At 38.3% G+C, this 27,605-nt stretch overlaps 1 protein-coding gene across 2 annotated transcripts; it reads right to left on the bottom strand.

The window, feature by feature from the left end:
* Nucleotides 1–353: 353 nt before the first annotated feature.
* On the bottom strand, nt 354–23,407 carry Tfg (trafficking from ER to golgi regulator). Of its 2 annotated transcripts, none has more exons than XM_038345838.1 (8): nt 23,189–23,407; nt 18,568–18,797; nt 15,481–15,564; nt 11,309–11,455; nt 9,383–9,550; nt 5,349–5,489; nt 3,772–3,861; nt 354–1,159 (listed from the first exon to the last, which is right to left on the bottom strand). In XM_038345838.1, the coding sequence occupies exons 2-8, from the start codon at nt 18,749–18,751 to the stop codon at nt 780–782; spliced, it is 1,194 nt and encodes a 397-aa protein (XP_038201766.1). In that variant the 5' UTR covers nt 18,752–18,797; nt 23,189–23,407; the 3' UTR covers nt 354–779. The 2 variants fall into 2 exon arrangements, with proteins under 2 accessions (XP_038201766.1, XP_038201767.1); XM_038345839.1 differs by having other exon boundaries at nt 5,361–5,489.
* Nucleotides 23,408–27,605: the final 4,198 nt, after the last annotated feature.

Genomic DNA, 27,605 nt, shown 5'->3' with positions numbered 1-27,605 from the left:
AAGACTTTTCTCTATGTGTATCTTTCAATATGCTTCAGTTTTATCAATGCTACATTTTGTACTTTCCAAGCAAATATAAATTCTGCAATAAAAAGATGTAGGTTTTTAAAAAGTGATTTTTAAAATGTTCTGAATAGTTTGCCAATATGTAAATATACCTTTATCTGCATAAGGTAAATCAGAAAATTAAGAGCTACCAAACCCCTATTGTGCTTACATTCTAAATCAATCTAATATGCCATATACATTTTTCCCTGAATGGAAATAAATTTCACAAATTTTATTTGAAGACCATATACCAATAAGATGACTAGTTTCCTTATGTCTGAAATAATTAAATTACAAGACCATTATTGGATTCAATCACCTTTATTAGCCTATCAATGTTACATTTATACATAATGTCTAGTCTTCTCAAAGGGCTCTACTTTTAGTACATCATGTTAATAGTAAATAACCAAGTGTGATGGCTAAACTTTAGCCTAGCTTTTTAATATCCTCTGGGAACTAGAAAGCCAATCATTTTACACGCAATAGTGTTCCAAAATAACTAGGAAGCTGCTACAATTTTAAGCAGGGGAGGAAACAATGTTCATTTTGGTCTTTTTGTGTTTGTATTCCAGCAAATTATATTTTCAGTTAACAGCAACAATGATATCATAAAAATTGCTCTGTTTTTTTTTTTAAATTTTTGAACTTCAATACAGTACAAATTGAAACAAAATAGTATTGTAGTTTTTTGGGAGGCAATTAGCCATCAATAGTGTAGCTGAACCTCCTTATCGATAACCGGGTCCAGGTTGGGTATAGCCCTGACCAAAAGGAGGACGGTTACGTGAGTAAGGGTTAGGCCCACTAGAAGGAGGGGTCATGGTACCTGCAGGAGATGGCGAAAAACCTGGTCTGGGTTGGTAAGCACCAGGTTGGCTTGGAGCCATTCCAGGCTGAGCACCAGGGGGCACAGTATAATTAGCAGATTGAGATGTTTGGGTAGTATAAGTTTGTGGAGGATAAGTGCTCGCCTGGTACTGTTGTGGTTGAGCAGGCAGTTGTTGTGGTTGACCAGAAAAGGCAGGAGCCGGTGCCTGGGAAGTTGGTTGTTGGCTATATCCCTGGAACTGCTGAGGTTGTTGGGGTCCAGTCTGCTGGCTGTAACTAGCTGAAAAAGCAAAATAAGTAACATGTATGTCTTGGTTCTTTAGGTGAAAGTTTTCCAGAGAATTAGTCTTACTGCTATGGACCAAAAATGATTAAAAATTTAATAAATGTATTCACAAGCATTTACGTAGTGAGTCCAGCACAAAATATCAAGGCCAAGTAGTTATATAAATTTTCCAGTTAATTTTTAATCCTATATTCTAAAATTCAAGTTACTGTACACGTCTTTTACAGTTGCTTTGAAACTAAATAACCCTTAAGCAAATTCCCATTTGCACATAATTCTTAAAATAGATTCTCAAATAATAAGTGAAAGAATTATGCTTTCTAGGAAGACAAAAATCATAAAAGCAAAGTTTCTAACTAATCAGGGCTGGAGGGAAGTCCTAGTTAACAGTACTACATGAAAACATTAGAGACAGGGGCTTTAGAAATGAAACAATGCTACAAATACACCAAATAAATGAAGTGTTTTGAAGTGTAATCACTATAATACCTATGAATAACTTAAGAATAATTACTAAGTACCATTTTTACAGTTCTTAAAATCTTTTATTTTGGCGTCTGATACTTTGCCTTTACAACTCAAATTTTGACTTAGTATGGCATAACAAACAAAGAAACATACCACATTGCCCCACAAAATCAACATCTATATTCATTATTTACTAGGATATAATTAAAAATAAAATCTGCTTCACTGAAAAACTTTTATTCTCTACCATGAAACACACCTGCAGCTACTTGCAATGAAACCTCTCCATTGACTGGAATCCTGTCAGCATTAAATACCAGATACATAAGACAATTATTAACATATGTACAACCCTGCATTTAAGAAAAAAAAGGATTGAATGAATTTGAGTATATTCTGAACTCACCTTGAACCTGGGCTCAAAATTTACTTATGAAAGAAACCTTTATGATATAGTCCATGAACAAAACTGGAAAAGGTCAGAGGGAAAACTGGCAAACCAAAAGTGTCAGAGATTGGTCAGTGTCACTACCACCAGCACTAACAAGTCTCCATGCAGAGAAATTAGCTGGTTACTTCCATAGTTCTCAAAGTCAAGGGAATAGGACTAGTGGATCAGAAGTAACAGGAAATTTGAAAAGTACTAAATTTAACTCAGGGAAGACTCTGACTAAAACTTCTAAGAGAAAGCTTAGGAATCAAGTTTCTAAAACATTTTACTCGTGGTAACACCTGAATACTGAATTAAAATAATTTATGGTAGGCTCTTAAATATCATGTAACTTCTCCTTTCTTCTATGCAAAGCTTTTAGAATTGTGTGTGTATGACCCACCCAGAGGCTAGGAGAGGGCACAGGCCTTGCTGTGATTTCGGTGGTCATAAGCTGCCATCACCGTGGATGCCAGAAAGCAAGCTCTGTTATTCTGGAAGACGGTGAGTGCTCCCAACCTCGAGCCAACTTGCCAGCGTCCATAAAAATTTTCAAGTGTAGCTTTTTACTGTAAAATTTGGGGGAAGACTTTTATACTGAAAATGACTAACCCATTTGAAGGGGAAACAACAAAACAACTGTCTTTTCATTCTGGAACTGGAACCTAAGCTTTTTCTTTAAATTGAATCGGGAAGCCCCTGGAGTCTTCTTTATTGCTCAGGAGAGGAACAGCAGTAAGTGCTAACACGGCCATTGCAGCAGCGGTCTACTGAGTCAACCACAACACAGCAACACTTCTCTATTACATCTGCTTGTCTCCACTGCTGCACCCCCAAAACTCCCCAAAATTAATAACATCAGGTGAACACTATCACAAACTGGAAGATATAGGTATTTTTAAATCAATAAAGCAAACAGCTACAATCATCCCTAAAATATTGGTTACTCTGCTCTACATTGGAGAATATAAAATGGTCTAAGTCAAGAGAACAAGGTTCTGTTCCAGCTCCCTCAATCAGTATCTGCATGTCTTGAGTGAGGAGGACAAGATCAGTGGTCCTCATCCTGGCTATACAATGACCTGTGATGCTTTTAAGATAACAAAGCCCAAGTCCCACCTCCAAGCAAGATTAAAGTCAAAAGGAGTAGGACTCTGGTTAAGTCCTGAAGCACAAAGAGGGATGAAGGGATCTCCTCCATCAGATGATGACACTATTTCTTCAGTTCTGGCAGCCTATTATTTCTATACATTATATAATTTGTGCCACAGACTTTATTTTTAATTTAAAAGGACAACACTAAAAAAAATGACATTTTGCTTCTACATGTGTTGTTATACTGTTGATATATCCACAAATACTTAAGAGTACCCTAGAATTATTGAGTAATAAAGAAAATCTTAATTTTCTCTTAATTTGAAGTTCCCTAAGAAATTAGATTATTGTTAGTAAAACATTTTTATATTACTGATTATTGCAGAATCACCTATATTATGTCATATTTGCTCACTGAAAAAAATAAAATGCTGATTTGATAAAACACAACAATTTAAATGTAAATAAGTACTGCTTCCCCTAATAAGTACTTATCACCTATTATGACAATGTAAGTATTATAAATCAAGTACTAATAAGGGATAACTTAAAATTTAGTGAATAGAGAAACAGATCAAAAGCTGCAAATTAACTCCCTTTAGCACCTGCTCACCTGAATACTGAATACCGTACTGCTGAGGAGGAGCCTGAGGCTGCTGTGCCCCGTAGCCAGCCTGCTGCTGGTACTGTTGGTACATCTGACCTATAAAAGAAAATACAGACAGAAAACGAAGATTTAACTTGGAAGAGAAATATTTGTAGGGCACCTTTACATTTCCTCCCAATTATAATACGTAAGCACACTGAGTAATAATATACAATATATACGTTATACTTTAAACGTCTATGAAGACAAGAATGAGTAATTTAAGAAAAGTGACTGCTTATTCTGCAGTAGGTAAACTGCTAAGAATGTTAGCTGGTAGCAAGGTTTTTTCTGATGTTACTCTAGTGACTACCACATCATAAACTCCAGAAAACACATTTTTAAAACTATATGCTATCAGGTAAGTAAAGAGAAAAAAGAAACCAATACATTGTTATATAGTTTCACATATCCTTATGTTAGCAATACCTATCTGAAGATTCATAGCACTTTTCTCATTACAAGTCATTTAATTTTTAGCATCTATCAAATTATACAGAGGAAGAAAAGCACTGACTTTTGAGTAACACTGTTCTTTTATTTTCTTAAATTATTTTCAACATGGTCATTCACTGTGTAATATACTATACTGTATCATCTAGTGATGTTGGAGCCACCTTAGTTTGCATAAAGATGCTCTAAGGCAGTGTTTCTCAACCTGTGGGTTGCAACCCCCAAAGACAGTGGGAAAACATGGATATTTACATTACAATTCATAATAGTAACAAAATTACAGTTATGAAGTAGCAACAAAATAATTTTATCACTGGAGGTCACTAAAACATGAGGAACTGTATTAAAGGGTCAAAGCATTAGGAAGGTTGAGAACCACTACTCCATGGTGTTTACACAAGGCCAAAGTTATCCAATGACACATTTCTCAGTAGGGTATGTTCTGCAGAATTCTGTGTTTTTCAGTGAGGCTCCTCATTTGCTGATCTGAGAGCTTTCAAACATACCAATCAGCCCATTTAAATAGTAGGTTTTCAATTTCATGATTAATAAGCTATTTTGAAACTATTAGTTTAGTCCAATTTTTACAGTTTTTTTTTTTTTTGGATCGGTGAAAAGAAAAAAAAAATCACAACCCGGAGATTAAGTTACTTATTGAAGACACATAACTTGGAGAGAAAGAAAATTAACCTAAAATGCACTGCTAACCAAATAAGCAACCTAAAATTAAATTAATTTAAACTAAAATTATGCCTCATCATCTCTATTTAAAATCTTTCTAAGTGACAGAAAATATACAGTTTTTGGAAGGCAGAGTATAATAGTCATTTCACCCCACCATCTTTCACTCTGTGTTTATATTACCTTAAACATTTTCATCCTTTTTTTCTAGTTTTCAATAGTCAGAACCATATCCAATATATTATTTGGTTCTATGGCACCAAATCACACCATGTTAGTGAAGAAAACTATTTTACATTTCTATAGACAATGAGATTACCTATGTATATGGATTGCCATTACCAATAATACCTCAATAAATACATCTGAACATGTCCCTTCCCACACACGGGCTCTGAAGGCTATTTTACCTTCAATCTGACCTGCTTGTGTCTGAGCTCCTGTATATGGAGGCTGCTGTGGCTGAACTGCTGGTGGGTGCGCTGCTGAGGAGGAAGAAGCAATACTGTCAGGAGTCCCAGAGCGGTCTTCTGCTGGAGCACTGGGTGGCCCTGGATGGTCATGAAAAGTCAGTTAATTATCCTGTCCAAGGCCTTTCGCTAATAAGCACAGCTAAAAGTACAGGTTAATAACATTAAAAACAAAAATCACTACACAACAATAACATCACCAAGAATACACTAAATTAATGTGCTCTATATTTTTCACTTTGTTCCAGTCTTTAGGATCCAAAGTCAAAATAGGAAATCATTCTCTATGTGTGAAATTCCAAATTCCTGAGTCCTAACCACCCATGTCAAAATCAAAAACTCCTATCTACAGTCAACCAAAAACAGTGCTTCTTTCTTAAGCAGGTCTCTGCTGTCTCTGAAGTCAATGCAATCATCCTGTTTATATTCAGGAATCCAAACATTTACTTCTCACATGTTCCTCTTTTACTTAAAATAACCCACCCCATAGTTTCATAAGATATCTAATGTTTTGGCATCTACTTATTCCTATTCCTCCACTCTTTATGATTAATTACAACAGTCACATACTTAAATGACATTCTTTAAAATCCAGTTACAACTCTAACAAGCCTATGGTCTTATACTTTATTCCCTAGTCAATTTCTCTATGGCTTTTATTATGAGCCACACTGATTTCTACTTTGTTTTTCTATACAGGCTCCAGTTTCCTGAAGACTTTAAGAACTTTGGCCATGCTCTGGTTCTTTTCTGCTTCCACAATGTCTAGGACTCTACTGACACATGTTGTCAATCAAATTCTGCTAGAATAAGGAACACAGAAGCAAATACAGAAAAACTAGATTCTCTGTACAGCCTTAATACTATGACAGTCAAAGAGCATTTTATTCTGAAGATAACTACAGATGGTGTACTCCTTTAAGTCATTTTAGCAATACAGAGGAGTGACTTAAGAGTTTTTGGAGTTCAATTACTTAAGTTGCACTGCCAGAACTAATAGTGACTGCTGGTTTGGGCAGGTTACTGAATCTCTCAGTGTCACAGCCTTTTAATTATGTAAAACACACACTAATTCTGACTTCAAGGCCACTTGAAGGGGTTATGAGTTAAAGAGAGCTTATAGTAAAGTCTTCTAAAAAGCAATTACCACCTTAAACCTTGATTTAAATCCTCACTATTATTTCCTGAAAGCAGTCTCTAACTGCTCTAGTGTTATGCCCTCAGAATTTATAATGGTTTAAATCCAAAAAGTCACCAAAGACCAAGTACTAAGGCTGATGAACTTTTGAGAAGTGTCTGAAACAAAAGTTGCTTGGATCTCATACCTGGTTTACCCCAAATGATAAACTGACAGTTGGGTGGGCTATTAGAAGGTAAAAAGGGAGGGGGTTCTTGAGAACAGGTATTTTAAGAATCTATCTGTCTCTAGCCCCCCTTTACATGTTCATTTGTTTCCTGATCACCATAAAGTAAACAGCCTTATCTTATACACACTCAGCCCCCGTGGTGCTTTGCCTTGTTTCAGGAGCAGGCTAATGGAGCCAATGGATCATGAACTGGGATTTCTGGGACAAAACAAACCAAAATATATTCCTTTCCCCTAAGTCAGTGGTTTTCAACCTTCCTAATGCTGTGACCCTTTAAAATAGTTCCTCATGTTGTGGTGACCTCCAACCATAAAGTTATTTTGTTGCTACTTCATAAATGCAATTTTGCTACTATTAAGAATTGTAATATAAATATCTGATATACAGGGTTTCTGCTATGCAACCCCAAAAGGGGTTGCAACCCACAGGTTGAGAACCACTGCCCCAAGTTATTTTCTCAGGTATTTTGTCACTCAAGACAAAGCTAATATACCACCATTTTAGGATATGATTTGCTGGTGTGGGACAGCGGTCTCTTATCCTGTCACTGTATTATTTTTTAAAAAACGCTGATTGGCCAGTAACCGGGCAGGAAGTATAGGCAGGGAGACCAGGCAGGAAGTAAAGGCAGGACAAGGAGAAAAGGAGAATCTGGGAAGAGGAAATCTCGGTCTGCAGTTGTGACCCAGCCGTAGAGGAAGCAAGATAGCAAGATGTGACTGCCTCGCCAAAAAAGGTACCAAGCCACGTGGCTAACACAGACAAGAATTATGGGCTAATACAGAGTTAATAAGAAGCCTGAGATACTAGGACAATCAGTTTATAATTAATGTAGACCTCTGTGTGATTTCTTTGGGACTTAAAGACTAAGGGAACCGGGCAGGACAGAAACCTCAGCCAACAGTTTCCCCCCAACAGTCATGTACTAATGGAAAGCTGATTACCAGGTTAAAATGTATGACTGACTGGTTTACCACCACTTTACTTGTGTATGTGTGCGCATACACATACACACACACAATTTCCCTTAGAAGATATTATGCTATTAATCCTAAAAAGACTCAGTGCTTGGCTCTTCTTTTCTCTTTTGTATGTGGCTTCTGACTGTCATTCATGCTATTTCTCTAACACGTCATTCTCTTCAATTCTACATTACCGTGGCAGCTGTTTCCTCCCTAACCATATCACACATGAAGAATTAAAAAAGTACTCTGGTTGCTGTCCATGTGAAGACAACAAAGTGTACAAATCCACATGAAAACGGTCTTTATATAATAGAAATCACAATCATGATATTCTGGTCTGATCTACGACATTCATTTCACGTTCTAAGGCTGGCTTTTACATAGCACTTTCTAACATGTGAAGTAGCTGGCACTGTAGTTCTTATTTCAATCCTCTACATGTTTTCCCGATGTACCATTTGTTTATCTTTTGCCAAGAACAGGTAACACATTCAACTTTCTCCTTAAAATCTAACACAATTATCTTCAATGAATAATCTTACAAAAGTTTCCAAGAAAATTAAAATGAACAGACCAAATAAATTCTCCATCTCCAACTGCTAAAAATGGCAAAGTAAATAGTCAGGTAAACCCTGTGCCAGGTAGCAAAAACTTGAATAAAGCCAAAGAAAAGTTATTTAAAATAACTACTAGTCAATCAAATCTCACAGAAACCAGAAAAGAGTTTACCCCAGGAGAAACACAGTGAATTAAGAATTTCAAGACTTGACCTCTGTAGCTTCAATGGCAGAAAACCATCATGTTAACAACTTCATGGTTGGACAAGGAACTGAAAATGAAGGTGAAACTCCCTGTCACTGAAGAGGTAATTTACTTGCAACAAAATAATTAATTATAAACTCTGTTCAAATCTTTAGCCACTCATCTGTTTCAGGAATGGAGGTAACTCCAAGTGGGCACAGAAAGAAAAGTAAGACTTAAAAAAAAAAAGTTACCGTCCCCCAGTAGTTTAAGTCTGGAAGGGCAATCACAAAGTTCTCAAGAAAGACAATAAAAACATCAGAAAAGCACAAAAAGATACACTAATGAAAATGCCCGCTTTACAACTAAAAACTGCAAGATAGACAGAAACAAGAAAATCTGACATATTTTATAAAACAGGAGAGCAGCCAATAAAAACATGAAGTGCTCTAACAATAAATGTGTGAGAAAGATCCCCAAAGAAAAACAGAAATATTGACGAAATGATAATCAGAAACTAAGAGGAAAAAATAAATCACAATATTAGTACTGCTTTAAAAACTTATTTGCATAAAGAAATTAGCCAGAAATCTGTTTAATTTTAATTTCCTAATTTCAGGAGACAGCAAAACCTATCAAATGCAACTTAAGTCCTATTAAAAAACTGAGTTTTTTTTTTAAAGTATCTGAAAATACTGTTAATAAAATTTAGCTAAAAGAGAGTGCTACAGACTGGAAAGAGAGAAAGAAATCTCTTAGGGGGTGCTGAAATCATATATTTCTCCATTTTCTAGGAACTTAAATATGCTTAAAAATATAACTGGCTGAACCCTTAAGACATAATATTTCACCGTATCCACGAAAGGGAGATAAGGATACATAGGAAAAGGAATTGACCTACCTGAAACCTGGTCATCTGTTAATCCAAATGCTGACATGACATTTTTGTTGATTTCATCTTGGTTTTTCAGAGGATCAAAAGCTGACATACTTGCTGCCATAACCTGAGTAGACTGTTTCCCAGAAGAATCAGAAGCAGCAGGCTTCTCTTCCCTGCCATCCACAGCATCTGTAAGAATAAAGGAGTAAGCAAGTTTATCTCATATACACTCAAAAAGACATAAAATTACATGTGTATAAATACTGTCAGGAATATTAGAGTGAGAATTTGTGAATACAGAACTATACAATGTTTTACTTTTTTTTTTTAAAGATATATTTATTGTGTATATAGTATTCTTTCTGCAAGTATGCCTTCAGGCCAGAAGAGGGCACCAGATCTCATTACAGATGGTTGTGAGCCATCATGTGGATGCTCTGGAAGAAGAGTCAGTGCTCTTAACCTCTGAGCCATCTCTCCAGCCCTCAAGCCATATTTTAAAATACATTTTGGTGCATAAACTATATCAGCTCCAAATATTTCAATAAGCCTTAAATTATCTTTACTATTTATACATAGTACATGCCATCAGTAAAAGTTTTCCTTTGCATATTTTTCAAAATTATATTTAAAATAAACTCTAATTACTATTTTAAAGTACTAATCTAAAATTATTTTGTACCTGAAACTTAGGTTTTACTACATAAAAATCATAATAAAATCATTTCGATTCCCAAGATTCATTAGTTATCACACTACCAACAATCATTGCATGAACGCGGGTTTGAGACAAGCTGTAAAGGAGTCATCTCAGCAGCACTACTGACGGATGCCCCCACTGTGCCATCCACCTGTGCGTACTCATTCTTATTCAACACTGGGGACTAAACCCGGAGCACTGCACATGTCAGGCAAGTGCTCTGCCACCAAGTGACTTCCCCAGCCCTAGAGAGTGCTGTAAAAATGGGGTTCCAGACCCTGTCCTCCTGCTGTGGAATAATTCTGTACACTGTGAACATGTATTACTCTCATTGGCTAATAAAGTACTGACTGGCCAGTAGCCAGGCAGGAAACATTGTTGGGGAATATTATTTTAAGGTGTGTTGCTTTTGTTTATGCTGCATTTGTTTAACACTACACAGCTGTGATTCTTTGCCTGTCTAAAACACCTGATGGTCTAATAAAGAACTGATGGCCAATACCAAGGCAGGCGCAAGGATAGGCAGAGCTGGCAGGTAGAGAGTATAAACAGAAGGAGAAACGAGGAAGAAAAGAAGCAAGTAACAAGAGATCAGGGGAGGAGGACATCAGGGGCCAGTCACACAGTCACCCAGCCAGTCACAGAATAAGAAGAAAAGTAAGATATACAGAATTGAAAAAAAGGAAAAAGCCCAGAGGCAAAAGGTAGTCGGGATAATTTAAGAAAAGCTGACAAGAAACAAGCCACGCTAAAGTTGGACATTCATAAGAATAAATCTTCATGTGTTGATTTATTTGGGAGCTTGGCGATGGGCATCCCAAAAAGCCTAAAGAATAAAACACCTCTCAACAACAACAACAACAAAAATAGGTGGGACAACCAAACTAGGGATGCTGGGAGGAAGAAAGGCAAAGTCAGAGAATGGTCAGAAGACGCAGGGAGAAGATGAGCGTGCTGTACTGAGAAAAAGTACCAAGCCACATGGCAGTGAGTAGATATGAAGTACAGGTTAATTTAAGTGTAAGAGTTAGCTAGCAACAAGCCTGACTCATTGGCCAAGCATTAATAATTAATATTAAGACTGAGTGGTTATTTGAGAATGGCTGCTGGCACAAGAAAATTCCACCAACATCCTCCCATAGCTCTATGATCCAATCCAAGTAGTATAACGCAGCTTCGCAGTAATCCTAACAGTTGTGGGATGCTGCAATGTACAGAAGCAAGAGCAAGAATAAAATAGAGTTTACCGTTTTCAGGAATACTGGTAGAAGGGCCTGGTTCTCCAGGTGGCTCTAAGCAATCCAACAAGCGATTCACTTTATTTCGAAGTTCTATCAGTTCTCGACGAAGGTATTTCACCTGACTTGATTCAAGGGGTCTTGGCTGGCCATTAACTAAAACAGAATCATTAATTTGCTTAAATTTAGGAGATAAAATTAGAATACATATGCCATTAAAATAACACACACTAAAGAAAAACAAGTAGCAGAAACGAGAAGCAGTTCTACTTTCCTTTATTTATTCTAACTTGTCTGTATATGTAGAGTATGCATGCTGGTGAGTGTTCCCATGGAGGCCAGAGGTTGGTGCTGAGTATTTTCCTCTATGGCTTTTTAACCTGACTTCTGGAGATAGGTCTCTCATTAAACAAACCACTCCTCACCAGCTGGCAAGACTGGCTGGCCAGCAAGGCCCTGGGATCTACCTGTAACTTCCAAATTATATTTTGTAATACGTTATATTCTTGAAATAAAAAACACACTACTCTATACATAAGTATTAGGACAAAATATGACTAACAAATGTTATTCAGCTTGCCTATATATGACTTAAGAAACAAACAGTTGCACTCAAACGTAAGTTAGGTATGGTGATGCATTTGTTTAACCCTAACACTTGGAGGGAGTGACAGAAGGAATCTTTGAGTTCAAGACCAGCATGGTTAACACAGGAATCTCAGGCCAATCAAGCCTACCTACAGAGACATTGTCTCAAAAACAACAGTAATCCATTAACAAATTATGCAGAGCTTATGAATCAACATAATCTCTCAAACCCTCTGCGTATACAGGTACTAGGCAGAGCCACAAGTTAATTAATAATCATCATGATTTTTTTAAAGGCAACATTATTGCATTTAATTACCCATTCTCTCAAAATAGTGTCACAACTTGGAAAACACAAATTTAATTGTATTGCTTCCTCATTTCTAGATGTTCAAGATCCAGCCTCTTACCAGATGTTTTCAGATTTTGTCTACAACCAAATTTGATCCTATTTGAACTATCACTTTCTGAGAGTTCTCCCATACTGATTCTGCTGATTCTCTGTAGCGCAGGTTTCCCTGAGGCTCAAGGATAATTCCCCTGCCCCAGACTCCCAAGTTTTCTGATTGATAACTTATGCTGGAGAGGATGTGGGGTAAAGGGAACACTCCTCCATTGCTGGTGGGAGTGCAAACTTGTACAGCTGCTTTGGATATCAATATGGCAATTTCTCAGGAAATTAGAAAACAACTTTCCTCAAGACCCAGCAATACCACTTTTGGGTATATACCCAAAGGATGCTCAATCATACCACAAGGACATGTGCTCAGCTATGTTCATAGCAACATTGTTTGTCATAGCCAGTACCTGGAAACAACCTAAATGCTCCTCAACCAAACAATAGATAAGGAAAATGTAGTACATTTACACAATAGAGTACTACACAGCAGAAAAAAATAATGACATCTTGATATTTGCAGGCAAATGGGTGGATCTAAAAAATATTATATTGAGTGAGGTAACCCAGACCCAGAGAGATAACTATCATATGTACTCACTCATAAGTGACTTTTAGACATAAAGCAAAGAAAATCTATCTACAATTCACAATCCCAGAGAATCTAGACAACAATGAGGTCCCTGAGAGAGACACGCATGGATGTAATCTATATGGGAAGCAGAAAAAGACAAGATCTCCTGAGTAAATTTGGAGCATGGGGACTGTGGGAGAGGGCTGAAGAGGAGAAGAGAGGAAGGGAGGGGAACAGAGAAAAATGTATAGCTCAATAAAACCATATATATATATATATGCATATGCATGTATGTATATATATGAATGATTGTTAATAAAGTTTCTACATAGTATATTCTTTTAAGAACTGTTTTGTCTAGTATGTATGAGCATGCGTGAATACACGCATGTGCTTGCGCATAGACACACTTTTTAACCTCTTAACTGTCAACTTCATATAAGATAGACATTTAGTTAATTATATTTTTAAATTTTTTATTTCCAGCTCCTATAAGAAACTACTTTTGTGTATGTGTGCATGGAAGCCAGAGTTTGATTATGCTGTCATCTACCACTTACTCTTAGTTGTAGTTTTGGAACAGGGTCTCTTACTGAAATTGGGGTTCACACTTTGGGTTATGCTTGCTGGCTTCAGAGTCCCTAAGCTGCCTTTCTCTACCCACTTAATGCTGGGGTTACAGGAACATACCACTACATCTGACTTTTTTGTGGGTGCTGGGGTTCCAAATTGGGGTCCCTGTGTTTCTAGGGAAAGCACTTTACCCACTGAGCCATCTCTGCAGCCCCCAGACACTGCTTCTAACTGGTATATTGGTCGGTTTATACATATTTTGTATTATTTATTTCTCTGTATCCTCCTTTCTCCTCCTCACCTTCTAGCATGCTCACTTTATTACCTTTGTCCCATTTACGAAGAATTTCAAAACTTTCAATAATCATTCTTAAAATATATACATACTTCAGTAAAACATTCTAAAGTTAACAATAAATTTCTTTCCAAACCAGTCTTCAAAATTTTTTATTCCTATCATACCTTTCTTTACATAAAATTATTGATCATTATTTCTGCCCTACTTGTTTTCCTATTTCTAGATCTATTTTTTTTGAAGATCAATATTTGATCTGTGTATTTCACCCACTTGCTGAAGACAACATTAAAAATTCTAACAAGTATCTACTGGTTTAGCAATCTCTTTGAAAATATTTTCACTTCTACTTTTTGCTGGAGTTTAGCAGACTATAGTTTTTTTTCTTAATCATAGGAAACATGTGATTTCTATTACCAGATTTAATTACTAAATAACACATCTAGTTAGGATTTTTATTTTTTCTTCCTCAAGGCTTAATATGTCTCCTGAATCAAAAGCTTCATTTATTTTATATAATCTTGAAAATTTCTTTAGCTATGTTTTAATATATTTATACTCCATTTGACCCTTTAAATTCTTAATATAAAGTGTATGTTTCATTCTCATCATCTCCCATTCTCTAAGTCTGTAAGGTTATTATGTATGTACACTTCATTTTTTCAATTTTATTTTTCATTTTCATAAAAAATTATCAAGCTATGCTTTTAAAACTAAATTATTTTTTCATAGTTTCCTTTTCTTGTACAGTTATCCTTCTTTTAAGTTCTTAACTTTTGACACACATCCATTCTACTGACTGAAGTTTCCATCTTGCTCCGAGGCGTGTCCACTGCTTCTGGCTTACATGGACTGCATTGTGTATCTTACAGATCGGATCACCAGTACACTCTGGTCATCTATGACGGGTTGATATTCAAAAAATTTTGCTTTTCTTGTGCTTTTTCTTTTTTTGGGTAATATGCAGGTTCTAAAGACTCAAAACTACACAGATACATTAGATTTAAACAAAGTCCACCTAAGGACCATGGTAATAAATTCTTAATGGGCTACTCTCAAACCGCCAACGCCAACACTCCAGTGTATCCTTGATCTTTCCCGTATCAAGGCAAGAGTTGTTTTCTACAATATTCTTTTTTTGAAAGTAGAGCCTACTGAAAGATCTAGAATCCTGGACCTACACTGCCACAAAGACATGAAATGGTAGCTCTTATATAATGCAAAGTAAAAACTTCACCACGGCTACCAAGAATACTCCAAGTTAAAGGTTTTAAAATTCAAGTATCTCCCATTCTGTCTCTCTCTCTCAGCCTCTCTCTGTTTGTCTGCTTCCCTCTGCCCCCAAATTTCACCTATATTTATTTTATGTATGTGTGTCTGTATGCTATCTGTATGCCTCCTGGTATGTTACCCATGCAGACCAAAAGAGGGTGTCGGATCCCCAGAGCTGGAATTACAGGTGACTGAGCTGCCCAACACAAATGCTAGGAATAGACATCAGGTCTTCTGAAAGAGCAGCAAGCTCCCTTAACTGCTGAGTCATCTATCCAGACCCTTAGAAATCTCTACGTTACATCTTATTTCAAAAACAAAATAATCTTGTTTTGCCTGAATTAAACTTTTACCACTTTTAATACATAGTTTCAAGTAATTCAATGTCTCCCAAGAATGCAAATATGAATCATTAAAAGTAAAAAGCCAAAGCAAATAAAAATATATCAGGAAATAAATTCATTATAAAGTTTGCCACTCACCAAACAATGTCAGTTTCAGTATTCTACTACACTGAATTGCAAAGGAAAGGTCAGAACTATCAAAAATTGTTATAAGATCTCCATCTGAAATTAAAAAGAAAAATAAATTCAGATTTGCAACAGTAGTAAACTAGATCATACAAAAAACCCGGAAACTACAGAGCACAATTAGAATCTCTCATAAGAATCAAGTATCATGTAAGAAAGATTTTTTTGAAAAAATACTAAATCAACTTTGCCTACAAATTCTATAAATATTTATCATATAATATGAGAAAATGTAGAAAAAGTTAAGCAGGGTGTGGCGGTATACACCTTTAATCCCATCACTAGGGACTAGGGAGACAGAGTCAGGCAAATCTCTTAGTTGAGGATAGCCTGGTCTACACAGAGAAACTCTGCCTCGGAAAATGAATCGAACATATCATTTCTTTGCTTAAGAGGTATAACAATATTACAAATTACTAGATTAGACTGAAAAAAAAAATCTTTCCATTCTAAAACACTTAAATAGATTTACCAAATATGAAAACAAGGATTCTTAAGGTTCAAATCAAATCCTTACTTTTAATAAAATACACTACCACAAATCAAGGGGGATTATATAAATCAGTCACAGAGAGCTGCAAAATGGTTGACAGGGACCACTTCAGTAAACCAGAGTGAAATCTTCTAGATCACTGACCATACTGAAGATGACTTTCTACAGAAAAGTTCCTATGTAAATATATATAAAGCATGCTGAAAAGTGAGATCATCTAGGATACAAACAGTATCCTAGATACTACTCTATCAACTCAAATTTCCAAAAGCATTCACAAAGTTAAGGGAAGGATGAAATGAGGTGGGGAGCCAGCTGCAAGAGTCAATCAAGGGTGTCTTCAAAATACTGGTGATGAATTCTGTCCTGAAGCACTCTACTATACCAATTTTAAAACTTGTTAGGCATATTTATTTAGAACAAATATGCCAAAATCCAGGCATAAACTAGGTACTTTGTAACTCTTTTTAGATCTTTATAAGCAGATCCTGTACATATATAAATATATACGTATAGTACTTAACTCTCAGGGATTTTGCTCATAAATACATCTTACAGAAAATTCTACAGATAGATGCAAAAAGAGCGAAACTTTCAATACCCAGTCTTAGTCTTTTTTTTTTTTTTTTTATAGCAGTAACAGAATGAGTATTTCTGTTGGAATGCTATCTACGTTGATATCTTATGTAGTGGCCAATATGGACTACGAAACAATATGAGCAAATTAAATGATTTCTTAAAACATCACAAAAAAAAAAAAAGGAAGGATAGAGGAAGGCAAATAAATGTGGTAACTGTATATGGGGGACAGATTTCAATAAGGAAGATATCCCAAAGTGGGAACCAGAAACTACAACCCGACACTACCACTCCTATTTTTACAGGATAATGAACTATGAATGTCTTTTACATTTTTTAAGTTGTCAAAAATGACGGTTGTATGACAGAGGTGTTCTATGATATGCAAAGCTACATATTTATTATCTCATCCTCCACGGTTTTCTGACTTTTCGCCGACATGAGAGGGAGACGAGAGAAAGCCAGCCAATTGTAAGGTCAATTTACAACGTGCTAAGTGTGAGGCAAGAGTAAGGTTAAAATGATTATTAAAATACTGAGTTGTGTATGGTATTGGCGAGGGTCACTGGTAAAGCTTGCCTAGAAGTCCCAGATTTGGTCCACAGGCCAGTAAAAAAAAAAAAAGAAACAATTTAAAAAACAAATTGAGCTATAAATTCAAGAAAGAGAAGGAATTCACTCAACGAAGAAATGTATCTGAATGGTATAGAGGTGAAACTATATATTTATAAACAGAGGCAATTGCTCAAGAAAGTAGAAAGGCCAAAAGTGATTCTCAAACATTGGTTTGGGTACTCTCGGATCATACATCAAGGAGAATTTACACATGACCAGCGTAGCTGACACCAGTTGATTTATAGTATGTAGTTGCACAAAATAGGTGCCAAGAGAAGAATAATTTCCATTTGTAGCCCAGCAAAGCCATGTGACCCGGTTCTGATCCACACTTTGTATACAAATGGACATCATCTCAAACTCTAGCAAGTAAAATCTCTTCCTACTCTGTTATCTGCATGCTGGAGGGTAATGCTCAGGGTAAGCCACAGGATGTGAGATAACACTCCTTGATTTCTTGAATGTTGAAGCACTGAGAACATAGGTTTCTAAAACAATAACCATCATGACTTAGAGCCAGTCCTCATAGAAATGCAGTTGTGACTGATAAAAAGACAATCTGGAAAAGCAGTGTTAGAGGTACTAAAGGGCGATGCTGTTTCAGCAGGGACAGTACACGCAGCAATGCTAAATGCTAAGCCCAAGATGAAACAGACTAAAGATAATGGTAACAGGTACAACTGACACTGGTAACTATCTAATAAGAAAATTTCCATAGTAATGCTAACAAAGAAGCCTGATTAAATAGTTAAATAGTCTGGCAAAATTAATCTCTGTAAAAAAAGCAGCCGCGGTCAACTGAGTCTAAGAGCACTGCACACGACAAACTGACAGTGCACATCAGCATAATGCACTAATGCACACTGAGAACTCCTGCAACCAAGAAACTCATCTAGACAGGTGTAGGAAGCCGAGGCCGTGTCAGTCTTGGACTACATAGTTAAGACCTTGCCGAAAGAAAAGAAAAAGAATAAAGAGATACAACTGTCTCTGTTTAAGCCAGCTTTCCCATATTTAGTTAGTAAAGAAATCCTCTCAAAAAACAAAACAAAACAAAAAAGAAATCCTTTCCCGTCCAATACAGTGTGAGAATCCTTTCAACTTTGAATATACATGTGGAAATCTGAGAAGGAAGTGAAAGAAAATATTTGTAAAAATGTCATGTGAATATGTCAGATAATCCCTTCCAATAATAAATTACATTTTTAATGAACAAAGGAATTGTATAAACTATGCAAACAGTAAATCAAAGTGGTCACTCATGGTGAATAGTCCACTGAAAAAAAATGGGTAAAAGAATTTAACAGAACTATAATACTTAGACCTAAATCTAGCCTTAAATATGTTCTTACCTTCATCCTTATACTTTATTGTAACTTCATCATTACTCAGAAGTTTTCCTCTGAATACTCGCTGCATCATTAGCACTAACTCATCATAAGTAATATCTTCATTATGAATGGGAATTCGGCGGATATCTTCTCCAAGCTGAGCTTTGATAATTAGTTTCCCACTTAGGTCCAACTGTCCGTTCATGGTGGACTCCAGGATGCTCTATATACACACAACTCTAGGAAAAAAACTGAAGAAATAGTTTTGATGATTAAACAATGAAACAAGTTAAAAGTACAAAGCATTAGAATGTTACCCCTTAAGAAAGTGCATAACAGCCTGGCAGTAGTGGAACTAGCGGGAGGCAGAGGCAGGAAGGTATCTGAGAGTTGGAGGCCACCCTGGTCTACAAAGCTAGTTCCAGGACAGCCAGAGCTGTCACACAGAGAAACCCTGTTTTGCAGGAGGAGGGTGTGTATGTTTCTAAACAGTCTGGAAGTATTTTATTACTAATGTAATTTCTATTATTATGTATAGTATTATTCTACTCATATACTCAACTACTTAACAAACAATACCAATACCATCTATCTAAAAATAAATTCCTTATTTTCTACCCCAAGCTACCTCTCCTAAAGCTTTTACATCTGTTAGTGGCAACTCCTTTCTTCTAGTAACACAACATAAAAAAGGCCTTGCGGCTTCCTTTATCTCACAACTTACATTTAAAGTGGCAGCAAAGCTGGTTGCTACCACCACCTTTAAAATGTTTTGGGAATACAACCAATTCAGTATCTTCACTATCATTAACATAATCCAATTCAACATCTTTCTGACTTATTTTAGAATGCCTCCAACAGTCTGCTTACTTACCTCCATCCACATTCACTGTATTTTCAACAAATAAATTTGTTCTGTAAAAAAATCTAATGCCATTCTACTTGGCACCTTCCAATGAATTCCCACAGAAAAAGGAAAACTTGGCATCCCCCAGCCTCTGGCCTAGTATTTAGCCACATTTCCGACTTCTTTTTCTTATGTACATCTGCTGCACCAGTGTTTAAGACTCCCTTCCCAACTCAAGGCTTTGTGCTTACTGTGCCCTTCGCCCTGAACTCTTTCACACCCCTCACTGAACCAGATTGCTAGTTCCATGTCACCTGTTGCAGTTTTCACCTAACAATCTAAAAAAAAATGCCTCCTCATCATCTTCTCACCTGTTTTATTTTCCTCACTGCACTAAACACTATGAAACATTTTTTATTATATAAAAGTTACTATTTTGTCTGCTACCTTCCTATAGTCTACAAGAGGCCTTGTACACAATAGTTATTTAGACAGACAATGGCCACAAAATTGTCAACTTGTAACTCTAACCTAGGAGAGGAGGAATGTATGAACATGGAATTACAATCTCCTATTTTTTTCTAAATAGGATCTCAAGAGTACTTTTTCTAATTTCCTATTTTGGAAACTCAATGAGAAAGGACAAATGAGTAATATTCTCCTGAGCTTTCTAACAAAACTATCCACAATCAAGCTACACAACTCCATTAACCTGCCAACCCACATTCTCACCAATCAGAGTGGGTGTGTATCATTAGACTGCAGGCCTTCCTTTTTTTTTTTTTAAAGATTTGTTTTATTTTTAATTGTGTGCAGATGCTCCAGAAAGTCAGAATATGGGGAACCTGGTGGTTGTGAGCTCCCTGGTATGTGTACTGGAAACTGAACTCAGGTCCTCTGCAAGAGTTGTACATGCTCCTAACAGCTGAGACATCTCCCCAGCCATACATTCTTTATTTTAAAGAGAAGAAAGAAAACTAAGTGCAGGGTGGGCAAGATCAGGATCTCAAGGCCACCTCAACTACAAAGCAAGTTCAAGATCAGTCCAAGCTACTGGTGATTGTCTCAAAAGAAAGAAAAAGGGATATAGATCACTGGCCAAGTGCCTGCCTAGCACACGTAAGGCTTTGGGTTCAATAAATACCTGGTACCACATAATTGAAAAAACTTAAAAAGTGACAGTATTAGCTACTTAATACTAGTTTGCTAGAGAATTTTCCTTTCTTGGGTTTTATTTTCCTCTTACTACCTAACTTCAGGTATTCAGTATGTCTTTTGTCTTTATAAACTTAAATTCTAAACACTAAGACCCTCTTTAATAATTCAAATCACTACTGTAAGAGTGCATATTTAGGATCATGTAATGGGTTAATATCTCTTTTTCTCAAGGCGCAGCAACCCCTGAGCATGCTTATCTATCCACACATAACATTCTTCCCATCAGCTCTTTCATCTGTTCCAAGTCAATGACCACTGAGAGCCATTGAGCTGTCCTAAACCTCCTGCTGGCCATTTTGATTTCAATCTTGAACTTTCACTACTCGCAGCTTTCTGTTTCCTTCTCTACAACTTACTGAATCTCCAACATCATACTTCTCTTGCAATTTTTTTTTGCCCTGCCTCTTTAATGTAGAAAAGTCCTCACTCACCAAATCACCAAACTGTTCAACTTGGGAAGTTTTTAATCAATCCTAACTTATGTCATGACTATTAAATATAAATCTCCCAATATTCCTCACATAAATACTCCAGTTTTTCACCTAACCATTCCTTAAGTGAATAAACCCCTTCACCATCGTGTGGGAAGATTACATTTTTACTAGTAACTCTTTAATGAAATGGGGCAGTATTCACAACACCACACTACAAGGTCAAGGTAGAACAGAGTGAACTGCATCCACAATCTGGATGCCATGCCTATCTTAACACAAAGAGCACACACAGCTTTTTACAGTCTCACAGTAGAGTTCTCATAAGGACTGTAATGACCTGAAACCTCTATAGATGTTTAACTCTTCGCTTGTTGGCCAAATTGGTTCTCTGCCTTTAAGAAGTATTTACAGTACATCTACTATAGCCCAGGTATAGTTAACTTTAACATAGCTAACTTTAACAAGATGGTAAGTACCCCATGCTTTCACTGACAGCCCAGAAAGAAAGATCTTTCAATAAACCTGCATTTACTGCCTTCTATCTACAAGCCAAATAAACCAGCAATTTCTATAAAAGACCGGAGCTCAGCTTCAGTAAAACGCTATTATATATTCCCAGAAGCATCTAAAATAGTACCTGACATACAAATGCTACTTAAGGATCTTTGTTTCCTACACAGTAGGGCCAATGAGCAAAGGCACTTGGAGAAGAAAGCTGGAACATTCAGTCAGTTCCAGATGTTTTGGCCACCTTCTTTAGGCCAAAGGGGGCACCTCATAAGTCCCAGCACAAATACACTTGGTAACATGTCCTCTGATGGAGCTGGAAGCACAGCTCCCAGGAACCTAAAATCTAACACTGAATATCCTTAACATCTGCCATGATGGCCCGACTCAGTTCTAGTGTGCCCTACTGACTGTAAACTCCCTGCAGTCTTTGGGAAAGCTGTCCCCCACTGGTGTAGCGATCTCAGGTAAATACACAAACAGTTATTTCCTGTCCCAAGAGAAAACCCCCTCCACACATCCAGTGTCAACTGCGGTATTGCTTTTCACTAATAAGAAATGAACACGAATTCGTTCCTAGAACTGCTGCCGAGACCCGGATGACTTTTTTAAAATCTATCTTGTTGCCATCTTACTACTTCTGAAGTCCAGAAGTGACTCAAACACTAACGTGCCCCTCCGTGCAGTAAATTTTCTGATTACTGGGATAAACTGAAGTGCCCAAGGACATAAAGCCTGCCCCTACACTAGGAGTATAGAACAGTCAAGCCCCAGGCTCCTCTTGCTTATCACCAGGGTAACGCCTTCGTAGACTTCAGAAGCTTCTATGGAACACACCCTCAAAGGAAAGCAGTTTTAAGGAAAAATAAACAGTCTTGATTATTCTAAAACTGCCTAGAGGACTCAAAATCTTGCCTATGGCAAGAATGGTAACCATTTTCACCGGTAGCTATCCTAGCTCAAGTTGTCCACGTTGTACTTTCTTCACGTGAAAAAGCAGAGAAATGGCTAAATCTGTATCATCTTTGAGATCAGGCACCCACGATTCTTCCTACAGTGCCCAGCAACAAAACTTACAAAAGTTAGGAACTGTCATCCGTAAAACTGGGTAAGGCCTCAAGGGGACACTAAGCATGACAGTGTAGGGCTGACCCGGGTTCCTTTTTGTGACAGCGGTCTAGGCATTACCTTGGGGTCCACGCCCCGCCATCCAAACCACTTTTGGGGTTAGGTACCAAATGCCCCGGGCCTCCACAAGCCCCTTTTCTCTGCCTTGAACGACTCACTCAACTCTCCACCTTCCAAGCCGCTCTGGAGGGGGAAGCAAAAAACGCCCCAGGCCTCTGCAACCCCCTTTCCTCTAATCGGGTAACTCTGCGGGCCCGGGGGACCAGGAACGGGTTATCAAGGGGCCCAAACGCCCGCCAGGCCAGGCCACGCCAGGCCGGGTGTCCTCCCCTCCCCCTCCCAGCCGCCCCTCCCCCGCGCAGGGCCGCTCGCCGGCCACCGCCGGCCTCCCCCGGCCCCACTCCCAGCCTCTTCCCACGGTCCCCGGCCCCACCCTCCGGGCGCTGGGAGGTTCCAGAAGCCCACCAGCCCTCCCGGGTCCCCCGGCCTCTTCGGGGAGCGGCCGTACCCGCTTGTCGAGGCCGCTGTCTCCGCCGACCCGGCCGCTGTGTGGCCGCCGCGGGCTCCTCAGTGTTGCAGGGAGGCTTCGGACCCCGCTCGCCCGGCCGCCCTCCACCTGAGCCTCGCCGAGCTGAGAGCTGCGCGGGCCTGGCCAATCGCACACACCCAACAAGCCTAGCGAGAGCCGCGCTCCCGTACGTGGCAGGTGGGAAGAGCAGGGGCGGGAGCAGAGGAAAAAAAAAACCCCAAAACCCTGTCCCGACGCCCCGCCTCGAAGCGGCCGGGCCAGCCCAGAACGCATGCGCGGCGGGGTGAGGCGCCCGGCAGGCGAGGACCCGGCTGTGTCGGGTGCGTGGCCCCGCCTCCTCACTGGATGACCGGGTGTAGGAAGTGCGAGCCGGGGCGGGTACGCATGCGCGGGGGGGGGGGGGGCACCAGCGCTTCCGGTTTTCCAGCCAGCCAGTACTTCCTAACTCTCTCCGGTGGGCGGGCCGTGGCCGCAGCGCTGGTTCCGAGGGAGCCTGGTTGGCAGTGGGCAGCCGCCCAAGGGCGCTCTGGGTCTTCTTGTTGGTTTGTGGCTGTCGTAGTCAGCGGGTCAGTCGCATCCCGAGAAAGCGAACCCCTTTCCCCCCTTCTTTCTGCAAATCCATTCATTCATTCACGGTCGGGCGCCCACGCTTGGCCCAGAGAGTGCTAGGAATTCTGATGAGTCAGTTCGCGAGCTAGGAGGAAGGCCGCGGCGTGCAGAGGACACCCCTACGGAGGGAAAGGACAAAATGTGGAATTAACACCAAGGGTTCAGGAAGGTTTGGGGAGGATAAAGGTTTGAACATACCCCACAATCGCTTAGGTACATTTTTACCCAGGGCGTTTGCTTTGGGTGGATCAACCTCAGACTGATCCCCGAAGTTTGTAGTTTCCTTCAGAGTGTTTTGCCACTATAAATGTTGTTTTTCACAGTTTCATATAATGCTGTTTCAGCGGTTGCCTTCAGGGATGGGGAAGCAGGGCGCTGCTGAAGGGATAAAAGATTTCCCTATTTTCTCTCGGAACTGTTACTCAATGCTTCCCATTTAAAACCGAATAATACAGATTCAGAAAAGCGTGCTGCTGCCAGGTAATAGCATTCTGCTGTCTTTCTGATGGCTTCGCGTTATTAAGGCCACATTTCAATGCATAGAGGTAAAATTCCTTCTGTAACTCTTCCTAGAGTTAAGTCAGACTCTAGGACTAAAGGAGTGTCGCAGAGAAACCTGGCACATGAGAACATGCACACCCACTAATGTTTTATTTTCAAGAGAAAAGCTGTAGGACATTGAGAAGAAACACACATATATAGTTAAACCTCAAAAACATTTTGAGTGCACAAAGAAAGTCTCAAAAAAGTTATCTAGGCATGCCGAAAAGAGTTACCATAGTAGCAAAAGATTTCAGGCTTTAGAAAAGACTGCTTACAAGATTGGCCCCTGGCTCGTGTCTGAGCAATTAGAATGCAAGAAGGCTTCCACCAGTCTTTATTAAGAGCAGTGCGTTGTGTCAAAAGTGTTTGAATAAAAGTGTTTCACACATCTGCTTGCATTCTGTGTGTCCGGGATTTCAGTACATGGCAACCAGTGGATACTCACTGCCATCCAATAATCTCTTTAAACCACAAGAAGAAACAAAGGAAAGTGGAGTGGAATAATCTAACACTGCTATCTCTTACAAGGCACTTCCAGCAGATGATTTTTCACAGGGTTTGGGGATTTGTTGCTCAAAGAATTAAGTGAGTCCTTAAAGAAAACTTAGATTCACATTCTGGTTTTATTCACACTTTTTCCCTACATGATTTGTTCCTTTGCTACCTTTCCTTCTTATCCTTTCTATAATGCCACATCTGTGGAACTTCAAAGTGATCCTAGATGTGCCACAGTTCCCTATACATCTATGTTAAAAATATACCATGATTATAGGTATATATAATTTAAGTATACCTTTTTTTAAAATCTAAACTAAACATCAAGATCTCATTACCAGAATAAACTGGAGAGAAGCAGGCTGTGAATTTAATAGCTGACTCAGAGGATTTAGCTCTGCCTTTAGCACTGTTATTTATGTGTTTTAAGGACAATATACTTATTCATCTATTACTTAACTGGGGGTAACATTTTGTTAAGAATAATTTCAGCCTACCTTTATGGTCACAAATTTTAGTAATGGTAGGAAATTCGGGTCTGGCTTGTCTTTCTTATTCCTTTACAGCGTCTTGTGCTCTTATCTCAAATCACATAACTTGTAACTGAGGTCCAGACTCAGTCTGGAAGAACAGTTCCCTTCTTTGTTGCCGCCTAGTGAATGCTTGGCGGGGAGGCATCTTCATTTATTATCACCAGGGTCCAGAAAGTCTCAATTGTGATGTTACAGCTTCATGGTAACTCATATCAAAGTCCAACAAACTGTAAAGATTCTGCCTCCACACGTAGCAAAGTGCCACTGAAGGAGCAATGCAGGTAGGAGCTGTACCATAGGTCTCTGAGTATCTTGTAAGAGATAGCAGCATTGGCTCATGCCACCTGCTGTAACACACACACACATACACACACACACCACATCTCCACCTAAGAGCTGATATTCAGAAACATGATCAATGGGCTAAAAACAAATTACAACTATTTCCACTTTCTGGAATAATTTAAAAAACCAGAACCTTAAAAGTTAATGCTAAATTTCTACATTGCCGTTGGCTTTGTAAAATAGGTCAACCATCTTAAAAAAAAAAAAAAAACAGCTCAGCTGTTGTTGTTCGTTTTAACAAAGTGTTTTGAAATAAAGTTTTATATATAATTACTCTGTGACCCGGCAACACCATGCTATATTTTAAAAGAAAATAAAGTGTTAGTCCAAAGACTTGTACAAAAATGATGTAAAAGTTTGATTCATAATAGTCAAAACTAGATGAAATGTTTTCATCGTACATGAAAGAACAAGCACAAAAATTCTTAAGTAGATGAGAACTTTAATGGATGAAGTTGATAGGAAAGACATATTTGGATGGGAAAGAAGACTGATAAGCAGAGCTGATGTGAGCCTTCTATGTCTGCAAGTGGCATGGGTCTCCAGATATTCACTGCAAGTTTACCTGGCAGTGCGGCAGTGTGTGTGAGGAGGTGGGCATCAGGACGTTGAAGAGGCAAGGTCTTGTGATGGGCCCTTGAGTTCTGAGGGAAGCTGCTCTTAGAAGGGATTCAAGTCTTCTTCTGGAGATCTCTGAACCCTGCAAACACTGGATTGTTTAAGAACAAGCCCATCCCCAGAATTGCTAAAGACGTGTTAATACCTTTCAACACATTTATCCAAGTCCTGAGAATTTATCTTAAGGAAATCATTTAAATGAAGGAAAAATTGTATCTGTGCCCATTTATTCATAGCTTTTCCTACAATGTTAAATATTGATATCAATTAAATAGACAATAGGGAAACAAGTTAGTGATTCAAGTCATATGCAATTATTATTATAAGGTCTATATTAGTATGTAATGATAAGTAAAATCATATACAATTTCATTTACTGTTAAAGTTACAAGGGCTGTAAGTAAAATGTAAATGTAGATAATAGTTTTAAATTAAGACATTTCATATTTTGTTTTTATGAAAATATTTGTGAAGATGATTATTTAATAGTTAATAAAGTATAAAATACAAATTACATATTTAAGGTATAAAATATGGTATTGACATAGGCAAGCAACTACCACAGTCTTGCTAACTTATCCATCTCCTCACACCATATATGTGCAAAACCAAACGCATGAACATTTGGGGAAAGCACTCTGCTATGTCATGGAGTACTCTACTATTAGCTATAGTGGCCCTGCTGCAGTCCAGTGGAGTACCAAACCTGGTGGCTGAAAGTTTGTGGCACACAGCCCAGCTGTCATTCTACCACCCAATCCCTGGTAGTATTCTACTCTCACCCTGCGTGTGGCTGTGGTGTAGAGTCCACACAGACCTGAAATTACATACAGTATTTCTGCAGTTGGTTCTGTGGAGTAATCCATGCTGCTGCAAGCAGCAACACAGAGTCTCTCTTTCTTTCCAAAGGCTGAGCAATATCACACTGTATAAGCAATATATAAAATTTCAATTTATGATGTCATTCAACTTAAAGTTTCTGCTTGTACTGGTGCAAAAGGGATATGAATCTAGTAGAAATGATATTTCAAATTCGATTGTTTCTTGGGTAAGTGATATGTGGTCATGACCGTAAACAAATGAAACTGCCCATCTTATCCTACAGTATTTAATAAACTGTATCTTTATATATAAAACCTTTATTATAAAACAAGCTCTGTGCTAGATGATTTTGTCCAAGTGTCAGTGAATGTACATGGTCTGGACATGTTCCTATAGGCTAAGCTATAATACTTGCTGTTCACTTTATTATG

The sequence above is a fragment of the Arvicola amphibius genome, chromosome 10 (assembly GCF_903992535.2).
Source record: "Arvicola amphibius chromosome 10, mArvAmp1.2, whole genome shotgun sequence".
Lineage (NCBI taxonomy): Eukaryota > Metazoa > Chordata > Mammalia > Rodentia > Cricetidae > Arvicola > Arvicola amphibius.
This window is presented reverse-complemented; position numbering and strand designations above follow the sequence as displayed.